At 30.8% G+C, this 12,013-nt stretch overlaps 1 protein-coding gene across 1 annotated transcript in view; it reads right to left on the bottom strand.

Moving 5' to 3' along the window:
* LOC107452696 (homeobox-containing protein 1) overlaps window positions 1-6,996 on the bottom strand; it is a 28,841-nt gene extending 21,845 nt beyond the window's left edge. Inside the window, exon 1 of the mRNA XM_043040010.2 lies at window positions 6,113-6,996. Within this exon, the coding sequence (XP_042895944.1) occupies window positions 6,113-6,690 (578 nt within the window). The 5' untranslated portion in view covers window positions 6,691-6,996. The remainder of the gene's footprint in view (window positions 1-6,112) is intronic.
* Window positions 6,997-12,013: the final 5,017 nt, after the last annotated feature.

The following is a 12,013-nucleotide window of genomic DNA, read 5'->3' as shown; positions in this document are numbered from 1 at the left end:
GACCCCCTGAATTTCGTAGGCCCTAGGCACGTGCCTAGTGTGCCTATAGGTTAATCCGGGCCTGATCACATCGCACTACGGTTCGTTTTCTACGTTCACTTTACATCGTTTTCTACGGTTCACTTTAAAACTCTTAATTATCCTTTGATCCATTGGTTGCAATTTTGAGGTCAAAATGAATTTCTATTCTCAGCTTTCTTATCTATGTTGAAAAGCTAACCCCTGATGGTCACTACTCATTAACCCCTCCCTCACTGCCAGAATAATTGTATTCCTTTCTAGTTAAGGAAGTGCAGGGATAGTGATTGAAATTCCAAGAAACACCCCCAACCTGTTCATCCTTACTTCCTGTGGATTCACGAAATTCATCTCTGTCTATGAGTTCTGCTGATAAGGAAAGTTTTGACATTTTTGCTCTATTATTAGAAATTCGAGAAATGGAGGTTTTGAAGGGAAAAAAATCGACGTAAACATGGAAAATACATTTATTTTAGACAGTAAATGTAGGGAATTTTAAAAATTTCGAGATATAGAGGTTTTCGAGATAAAAAGGTTCGAGATAAACAGGTTCAACTGTATTTAAATAATTTATAAATGTAAATACAATGAGTATTGAAGCTAAATATTTTTGCCAGAAGTAAATTACTATATGGTCCCTACACTCTGTAGGTCCCTAAAATCTGAGATAACTGAATTTTTTTACTTTTGTCTTTAAATCAAAAGATTAAGAGATAAATTAAAGATTTTTAGAATGAGAAATCTAAATGACATAAGATTTTTTGCTGCATTTAAAATAGTGCACCCTCCCCCCCTCTACTTCATACTTTTTTAAGATCTTTCCTCTAAATATTATTGAGTTTTTTCATTAAAGAAATGAGGAGTACAGAAAATTTTAAAAGCAATAATACAATGATAAGTAAAAAAAAGTAAAGCACAATAAAGTTAAAAAAATTTTATGCAATTAGTAGACAGTTCAAGTAAAAAAATCTTACGAATAAAAATCTTAATTAATTCTTATCTTTAATAAATCAAATGAATGAAAGGGAGATGGCCTTTGTAGGGGATGAAGCTTTGAGATTCTTGACTGCTCTGGAAATCAAAATGAAAATATGCAATCAAGTCAAGTTCAAGGATTATGGTATCTGTAAGCAGAAGGGCGAGAATTCATCAGCTTGCCAGTGGTAAAGACTATGACACTTAACCAACAAAGAAATTAAGAAGAAAATTAAGATTTTCCTTTTTTTTGTCAGGGAAAAGTTTTTTGACAAAGTTTAGTTGGTCCCGGTGATCAGCAAAAATTCAAGAGATTTTTCAGTTCGATTTCAAAGGATATGTTTAGATGCATCTGCTTTGAAACTTGATACACTTCCATCAAGGTGCACATTTGGCTTTGTGGATTTTCTGTCCATTTTCTCATGCACTCAGCTCTACCAGAAGTCTGGTAAGAAAATTTATCAGATGAGTAGAAATTTATTACAAGTTTTCTTTGTTTCATCACAAACTTTGTTACTATACTGTCTCTTTTGTTTTGGTAGTAAGGTTACAGAGTATGTGTAGAACAGTACAATGTTTCCTTGAAAATACAGGTACTGCACGGTTGGCTTTTTTTAACAGGGTGTGAAGCCAAATCTTTCAACAAAAAATAAGCATCTTTGAAGCACTTTTTCAGCACTCAAAAAATATTTTTAAGCACTATATACATTAACAAAATGCAAAATAATTTTCAAAGACTACTTGATCATGATAAAATAAAAATTTAGTTTCTGAAAAAGAATTCTTTTCTTGATTATATTGGCCATTATAAAATGATCAAGAGATTTTTCGGTTCGATATCAGAAGCCTGAATTGGAAAATATCTTGCATGGAAATATAGTTGCACATGAGAATGTAATAATCTCACCGAACCCAGCTCAATAAACGCACATGCGGACTAGCAAGTATTTCATCAAACATGTCAAATGATTGAAGCTTTCATACACTATGGATCGAAGGCACGCCGAAATAGATTGTGGTTGAATGAATTGTGAAAACGTTGAATAGAACTATGTGAAAAGCACGGTTTTGTATGCTACGTGGCGGAAATCGACATGGCAAAGAAAAAAAATCTCATTTTTGAAAAGAGAAAATTAAGCACTTTTTTAAAACACAGAATGAAAAAAGCACCTTTAAGGGCTTTTAAAAAACGAAAATAAGCACTTCATAAAAACGCTACTCTAAGCACCAGGTTTAATAGCTTTCCCCAATGTCTAAGGAATATTATAAAGATAATATCCTTCCTGAACTTCCACTGCTTATATCAGTGCCTTTTATTTTTCCTTTGTCTTCTTTTTTTCAATTTATCTATTTCTCTCTTAAAGGTTGTTTTTTTTTTCAAAATACTGCTATTGTCATAAATTTTCGTTTTATATTCCTTATCTTTCTTCCTACAAACATCTCTTTTTTTTTGGAACATTCTAGTTCTATATTCTTTCAGCTGCTGTTTTCCCCATATTGATTATTCACTTAAAAAACTTTTAACTATAATACTAAACATACTATCAAATAAAAATGGCACAGCTTTGTATAAAAAGTGTGCTTTAATTGTGGAGGAACTGGTTTAAACTAGTTGAAACAGGATGCATTAGCACTTGTTTACATTTCTAGAGTTCCTTTTCAATGGTCATCCTATCAATTTTGTGTAACTGAGGGGAGATTTAGTCCTCTCTGTTAGATCCCCTCTGTTATATGAGAAACTTCAAAATTCTTAATTTTTTTTCTCAAAAATATTACTTAACATGATTGTACTAATAGACTTTATTGTAAAAACCAGTTATTAAGTTAAAAGGTTTTTTGTGTAACCAATAAAATAAACTTAAAAGAATAATTGTAACAGAGGGGACAAATATATATTTGAGATAATTTTTGATTTAAAAAAAGAATTTTTTAATGGAAATCACTGCATAATTAAGACTTAGAAACAATTTATTTTACAATATAAATTGAACTATATGTAAAATTGTAATATTTTTAATAACTTATTCTTCTTTAAAAATTTTTTTTTTTGGTAGAATAACTCAAAATCATGAATGCCCTCTATTTATGATGAATTTTACTATAATCATGCATAATTTCTGAATTAATAAATTACAACAAAGATCCTTTAAAATACCAAATACGAAGATATTGCTTAAACTTTAAAAATTCACTACTGGTTTCAGTTGGCATGGAATTCAACTACTACATGTGAAGTTCGAATCACAGATTCAAGAAATCCCTCTCTGACACGCTCGGTTTGCGCCGATATTCGCAATTTTTCAATTGTTCTTTCAACAGTTATTGCTAGACATTTTTACATTTTTTCAAAAAACAATCTCTGATGCTTTTTTAGACAATTTTATTGCAAGCGAAACTGAAATAACTTAGTAGATTGTTGATTTTTTTTTTACTTTCAGGCATCGCTTTTTTGACTTTTCATTGCTAGTGTATTATTTCAACAGGTTTTTTAAAAATTCTGGTTATTTCTCCGTTGATGTTATTTCTATACAAAAAAATTTGGATTGTGTATTTTATGCTGATAGTATCGTAATTCGTGTAGTGTTTAGATTGCATTTACAGCAGTTACGGATTTTGACTTTCAAGTGGTTTTAAAATATCCCAATACATTTCCGACAATATGGAAAATTCAAACCAAGAATTTAAATATTTAATTTTCAATGCAATCATTCTATCAATTTCTTGGGCAGTTAGTTTTTAATATTGATTTTCACATAGTTTTTAAAATCCGATATTACTACAACCAAAACTTGAAAGAAACACACTTAGTAACCCTTCTTTGAAGAGCCAAATTGGCGCGACTTTGCCAACAATCTTTTCTCCATAGTTAATGCTACAGATCTCAGGAATTTTAAATATTTGAATTTTTTAGCATGATGATGACTAACAAAATGCAAAAAAGGAAATTAATGTGTTTTACCCCCTACAAAATGTGACAATATCACACATAATATAGGAATAAACAAATATTAAATTCAATTAAAAAAAATTATATAAAATTTTATTTTATCGAAATCAGGGCTCGAAATTAACGGTGGTCCGTTGGTCCGTGACCACTAAAATCGGAGTCGGACCAGCATAAAATAATAAACAGTGGTCCGCCGGACCACCATCCGCCGCAGCCGATCTCCATTAATCTATTCTCGATCTTACGAAACTTACACGATCTTACTTTAAACTATTTTAGAGCTTATTCACAATTTTTTTTAAAAATTTTTTATACAAAATTATTAATCAAAAAAATGCGATTTAAATCAAAAATTTATGATTTTTAAAAAAAAATCATGATTTTTTCAATTTTTTTTTTTTATTTGCAGCTAATAGGAACGCGTAGACGGACCAGTAAAGTTTTCTGCGGACTAGTAAAATGTTTTAGTTACTGGTCCTATNAAAATGTGACAATATCACACATAATATAGGAATAAAAAAATATTACATTCAATTAAAAAAAATTATATAAAATTTTATTTTATCGAAATAATTTGTTTTTTTTTGTAAACTTAACACTTTTGTTACTTTAAATTAGTAACATGTATATTTCTTATTATTAAAATTATCTTGCAGAAAGATATTAGTGCTAGAGAGGTTTGTCGCAGAAAGTCCGAAAAAATTCCGCCATAAGGCTTATCTTACAAGTTAAGTTTATCTTTCATGTTAAGCTTCAGACTATGAAGAAAAAAACTCTCAGTATCCAACTATGTTACTGGAGTTAAAGTTAACATTTCATATCTCTAGTTGGAAATTACATTGAACCGGAAAATAAAATAACTGAAATTAACTGATGAATTCATGAATATTTTCGTTGAATTGTCTAACACAATAAAAGCCTTAGAGCTTTTAATTACTAAGGAGACATAATAACCACCATCAATGATGGTAATTCAGTGTTTTCATCATAGAAAAAAAATGGGTGAGAATTTCTCACCCTTTCTCAAAAACAGGGTGAGATTTCAGAAAGTTAAGTGAGATTTCTAAAAACTAAAAAAACACANACACTGTAATTTGTATGTTTGCAAAAACTTAGATCCAAAATAAAGATACATTGGAAAAAATATTGAATTCATTCCCTTTTTTAAACTGCAAGATTCAATTACTATTAAAAAATAAGAAAGGGTGAGCAATGTACCTATTTTTTATCTTAAATTTTTACCACTTTTTGTAACAATAATTGATTCCTTTCAAGACCTTTGTGATATGAATTTACTTAGTTTTACCAACTAAGTTTTAAAATGATCACTTTTTGACATTGTGTTTAATATTCTACATTACAGCTTCTTAGCAGCAATTCTTTTGATGCCATATCGCGAGACATATTTGCACTACACAAGATTTTAAATATGCATTTTTCTAAAATTTTTAACAATATGAACATTGTAATTTAAACACTCTTAACAATTTTACCAATAAGGTAAGTAATCACCTTGACTACCAGATTAAAATAACCATGTTAATGAAAAGTTTAAAGGTTCTGTGCTAGAACCTTTACCCTTACCGTCTCTGTGAGTATGACTACAGAAAGGATAAATCATACTTTTAAAACATAGAATATACTTAATCAAAGAAAATTTGAACAAAATCAGAAAGGATGCTTAGAAAGATTCTCATATTTCATGCACCCCTTTGTAAACCTCTATATATTTTTTATATATTTAATAGTTTTGAAATTTTTTTTACACTTCACAGTCCTTCCTTTTTTATTAGAAAAAATTGCAACAAAAAAATCCGATATCTCTAAAGGATGACACTTCCGTTCGAATGTAGCAAACTTCTTTATCAATTGATCTTAACACATAGAATTGAAGTTATGTTATATGAACCTTATTTCCTCCCAAATGGAAATTTGCTTGTATTAATAACACAACTATATAAATACACTTCTTTAGAGGATTAGCACAAAACAAACATTTTTGATACTAGATAATTTATTAACAAAATCATAATTATTCTGACACTTATCAAAATGTTAGTTTGGTGGCATCAAACTACAATAACTTACCTGGGAACAGATTTTTACACCATATTCATAAGGTTTATTTATGTTTAAATATCAATCATTTCAAATTTAACTTATTCTACTCACTTTTTTAATTCTTGAAGCTCTGCAAGTTCTTCAGATTGCACCTCCATTGGATAAAATGAACAGTTAAATGAGCTGTTGTACGCACTTTGAGACATTGATTCTGAACAAGAAACAATAGATGAATCATTAACAGGAGTTAAAGCCAGTTCATTTTCCATTCTAGATGACATATCTGCAGTATTTACTGAACAATCCCCGTTTAGTGCCAATGAATCAGAAACATCTTCACAGGTATTAGTACCATTGCGTTGTGACACTGGTTGAGAATTAAAATACTCATTAGGTTTGTATGACATTTGATGAGAACCACCGTTAACAGCAGGAACAGAAGCTGCGTGAATAGGAACACTTGAACCTGTTAAAACTGAAGCAGTGCAATTACTTCGAACAACAGCTGTACTACTAAAAGAAAATTCCATGTTGTGATTATGATACTGATCGCCATACGAGCATGTTCTGCCAAACTCAGATTCAAAACGCTCTAATTCTGTAAAAGCTAATAAAACTTGTTCTCTAGTAATTCCACTACTTCGTAGCCGACGTATCAGTTCAATTTGTTCTACTGTAAAAAGAGCCATTTATGATTTTAATCAATCTACATGTTTTACTTTCGTTATTCAGTATACCAAAAAAAAGTTGAAAAATTAAAAGACCTTCTGTCACCACTAAGAGAAGCCATCGTCAAAATTCGATGCTCATTGGGATTTTAATATCCCAAAACTACATCAAGTGTTTACTATACTTTCAAGTTATAACTGGTTTAACGCAAAGTGTGATTTTGGAAAGAATGCCGGCTTATATGGGTACATTAAATTACAGCAATTGTTTATCTGAATTAAAATTATGGATTCGCTTCACTTCAACAATTTTAAGCTGTAATAATCAGGGCTTTCTCACTTTTGTTTTTTGTCTAGCACAATCAGAAAGAAAAAAAAAACTGATGAATATAAAAAATTTAAAAACTAAATACAATAATCTTCTTAATCTTTGTTTAAAATATATCCAAAATTAAAAAAAAGAAAGTCTAAAACATCTTTGAATTATTCTCATAAATTCAGCAATTATTACATTTTTGACGCTTTTGCGCAAGAAAGGGTCATTTCAACTTGAATGAAAAGCAAAAAAAAAATAAATAAATAAAAAAAAATACATGAAATATTTGCATAGAAAATGAACTTAAAGAAATCAGCAATTAATTATTTTCTTTCAAATAAGAAACCACGTTAGTTGGTTACAAACTTTGTTCAAGCAACCGCCTTGGGGACCATTTACATTTAATGCTTAAAATTGGCGTATAAGCGAATATGGAGATGCGACCGAAAAATTCGCAAATGAGGTTCTCGCTCACGTCTCCAAATTCATATTTGTGTTGTTGTNGCGAATTTCAACTTGAATGAAAAGCAAAAAAAAATAAAGAAAGAAATACATGAAATATTTGCATAGCAAATGAACTTAAAGAAATCAGCAGTTAATTATTTTCTTTCAAATAAGAAACCATGTTAGTTGGTTACAAACTTTGTTCAAGCAACCGCCTTAGGGACCATTTACATTTAATGCTTAAAATTGGCGTATAAGCGAATATGGAGATGCGACCGAAAAATTCGCAAATGAGGTTCTCGCTCACGTCTCCAAATTCATATTTGTGTTGTTGTTTTTTTTCGCTTGTATGAGTATAGCATTTTAGAAACTATGTGAAATAAGATTGTAATAAAGATCGATAGCAATAACGGTCACTCTCACTGCATGTTGAAAATTATCATACAAAAGAAAGCCGGATTAACAAATTTTCGCAGGAGAATATTCGCGATCGCAACGCTTGAATACGCCATCTGAGGAGAAGACCGGTTCCATGTTTTGGCCCTCCCCCTTCTTCTCCACCGATTCTCAGTTCTATGGGAATGTTCAATGATATTTTCTCCCCTATCTTAATATTTTTCGTATTTAACAGTGAAAAATATTTCTATAATTTCCGCGATGGGTTAAGAAAAGGGAGAATATTGTAGTACATTCCTATACAACTGAAAAGAGGGAAGGGCTAAAGGCATGAGACCGGTTTCTTCCCAGATGGCGTATTCGAGTGTTGCGATCGCCATTAGGTAATTGCTACCTGTAGCCTATTTCGATCGTCAATATTTCACGAATCAAACTCTCATTTGTGCATAGATATCTAATATGCAGTAAGAACCGTCTTTTGGCTTCCCAGACATGTCACCAATCGAAAAATTTGTGTTTGCGAATTCGTAGATGCAATTAGGAACTGATTGGTGAGAACTTACTTAACTGATTAGAAATACATTAATTACCCTCGAAAAACTCGCCAATCTTGTCCTCGCTCGCATTTTTCGTTACACGTGATTATTTTGCGCTCAGTGACCTTTTGCAGAGCAATTCTTACTGCATCCAATTCATCGGGTGAATCGCATTCATGTATGATTGCACATGCAATTTAGAGGCAGCATTTCATAAGCGATTTACCTAGAAGATATATGCATATGCAAAATGTAAAATCTTCAGACAAGAAGTAAAAATAACATTAAGAAGTCCACACTTCCGGTCACTCACCTCATCAAACTATTGGGACAATATTTTCGAGAAAAAAAAGTATTTTGAGTATTTAAAATCAAAATTCGTAAAGAGAACGTTATCTTTATTCAAGAGAATTAAGTTTTTGTGACTGATTTTTTAACTTAAAATATCGTTTGCACAAACAAATTTTTTGAATATTTACTGTTAGGCTATCAAACAATAAAAAAAAATTGAATGATGAAACACTGAAAGCACTATTCTCCTTTTGATATTTGCTGCTAGTCAGAACCTAATCACCAACCTCCACAACACTATTTTTAGTTAATTTATCTTTATGGAGAGAGTACTACCCCGGAATTTTGGATATAGTTGTAGTATATATTTGTAGATAAATGATATAACTTTCAGACTTAGAGCTACGTTTATCATGTTAACACTTTCTTCACCATGTCAATCTTTCAATTTTCAGTCGTTCTACTGTCTTATTTAGAATACCATTTCATAAAGAAATCGGAGCATACACTATGATATTTCAAAGCAAATAATATACTTATAATTTTTTCGCAGAAGAAATATTAACGTTTCAAGTTTCTTTAAAGTATTTATGAGTAGTCGAAAGTAAGTAAACTTTTAGCTATTTTCCTGTAGACTTTGCAAACGGCTAAAAATCGTTTGTCTCGGAAAGACGCATGAAAAGTGTTCCGTAATTACCATTCTTAATTTATATTTTTTGAGTCTATGTTAAGAAGGTATAAGCATTCTGGGGTTCATATTTATATTCTGGCGAAGAAACTAATAGGAAAAAAAAATTCGAAAACCAAATCTAATCAATCACCTGTTTGCGTGCCAAAGGTAACAAAGAGGAGTTGAAAAACTTGTACTGGAAACACCTCAAAGTTTCACCTGCCAACAAACAGGTTTTAATATTTTTCATTCAATTTTTCTTTGAAGTGATTTCATAGATTTTGGTAGAGATTTTGCATTAATATTAATTTGCGACACGATTTTGACGTCATCATCTATGAGGAGGAATGTTACGTGCTCCAAGAAAATGTATTGTATGATAAGATAATTAAGTAATAAGTTATAAACTAGGTTTCTCAATCTTTCTCCCCCTTTTTCAAAAAAAGATCACTGGATGTTTCAGTGGACATGGAATCGCTGTGCTTACTCAAAGATGCCAAACTTCCCTGCTGAAGTTATTTAGTGTGAGAAGCAAGAAGGTAATTTTTTTCTTTTACTTAAATTTCAGCCACTTGCTGTACTTAGAAATAAAAAGCGAAAATTATTCTGATGGAAAATATGGCTGACAGAATGTAAACAATAACAAACTTTCTAAAACCGGAAGAAATTCAGAAAACTTCCGTTGTATCCCTCCGCTTATGTTATGTTTACGAGGTGATATGTGAACAGGCTTGATATTCTGGGAAGTTTTATTATTGTGATTTTTTTAAATCAAATTTAGGCAAAAGTTTTACCATTCATAAGAGTTGTCTGCAATTTATAAATTCTAACAGGTCAGGAGCCGAAAACAAATTTAAGAAAATTAGTATCACAACATAAATAAAATGTAAGCTTTGATACGTTTCAAGTGTTATCCCTTATTTGGCTATAATTATATAAAATATCGCCGGTTGTCATACTTTAGGTAGCATTTTAGTATGCTCGTGAAGTCTTCTAAATATCTTTGTTATTCGTTTCATTGAAAGTTAAATTGAAAGAAGCCATAATTGTGATTACTACAGTATAATAATATTGAATAGCGGACTTTCTAAAGCTAATGAGTAAAAATCAATCGAAAGTAGTAACCCGGATGTATAACGGCGAATTTTAATCCCTAGCGCAACCTGTGCTTAGCTTTATAGACTCAGGGGATAGAGCGTACGTCTTCTAATGAGGTGAACACAATTCGAATCCCGGCGATGGCTGGTCGATACGTATTCCGCATCCGGCATGCACCAACCACAGTGCTGACGTGAAATATCCTCAGTCCTAAGCGGATCATAGGTTAATATCCCCTTGCAGTTAGGCTAACCGTGGGGTTCTTATGGTCTTCCTCTCCATGTAATGTAACGCAAATGCTGGTTAGTTCTATCAAAAAGTCCTCCACGATGTCAAATTTCTCTAAAATGGTTATCGCAACGCTCGAATGCGCCATCTGGGAAGAAGACCGGTTCTATGCCTTTGGTTCTTTCCCCTTCCCTCTCCTCCTCTTTTCAGTTGTATAGGAATGTACTACGATATTTTTTCTTTCCCTATTATTTTTCGTATTTAATTGTGAAAAATATTTTTAAAATTTCCATGACGCTTTCATTTATAACTGTGTTTAATGTAGTTTTCAGTTTCATATAGTTTCCTAACTTGAAAGATTTGAATCTATCTGAAAATCAAGACTGAAACTAACGTACTACTTCCTTTTTCCATGACTCTACACACGCTGATGGTGAAAGCATGCGAAGTGTTGCCATAGGTAGAGGGTTCTGCTGTAGCCCATTTCGCCACCTGTAGCCCATTTCGATCCCCAATAGGAATGTACTACGATATTTTTTCCTTTTCTTAATATTTTTCATTTTTTATTAATAAAAATATTTTTTAAAATTTCCATGGTGCTTTCTTTTAGAACTATGTTTAATGTAGTTTTCAGTTCTATATAGTTTCCCAACTTAAAACATTTTAAGCAGTATGAAAATCAAGATAGAAACTAACGTCAGGGCCGGATTAAGACCTCTTGAGGCCCTAAGCACTGAAAATATAATGGTGCCCCCCTCTAACAATTAAAAATACATCTGCTATTAAGTCACGTGTTAATTCTAAATATAAAATCAAAAATTTTTTTAAAAGAAAATATTTATTTAAATAAAAAAAATTAAAATATGATCAATTGAAAACTTTTCAATTAATATAAAAAAAACTTCTGTTTGTGCACATGTACCATGTGCAAAAAAGCAAACACTTTGAATGACATATGATCGAAAGTTTGAACTTTTATATACTAAGACTCAAAATACTTTAGAAAAACAGACACATCTTTTTCTAAAAAAAGCATAACTTTTTTTTTAAATGTTCGAATTCTTGACTCTCGAAATATATAGCCATACCACTAGAATTTTTTTAAACGAACTAAAAAATTTTAGCTCACAATAATAAAATTCATTTTCCTAAAAATAGTTCCTTGTCAAAAATAATTTTTAAGAAGCATTAATTATTTTATATTATTTTATTTAAGAGAATAGACGAAAGAACTTTAAATTGAAAATTTAACAAATGTCATTTTAAATGACAAAATATAAAATTTAATGTGTATTAAATCAGTCAAATACAACTGAATTATTCAATTTTAAAAAAGTTATATATTTAACATTTAATTTCTCAAGA

This window comes from Parasteatoda tepidariorum, chromosome X2 (assembly GCF_043381705.1).
Source record: "Parasteatoda tepidariorum isolate YZ-2023 chromosome X2, CAS_Ptep_4.0, whole genome shotgun sequence".
NCBI lineage: Eukaryota > Metazoa > Arthropoda > Arachnida > Araneae > Theridiidae > Parasteatoda > Parasteatoda tepidariorum.
Note: the sequence above shows the minus strand (reverse complement) of the source record. Positions and strands in the feature narration are given on the sequence as shown.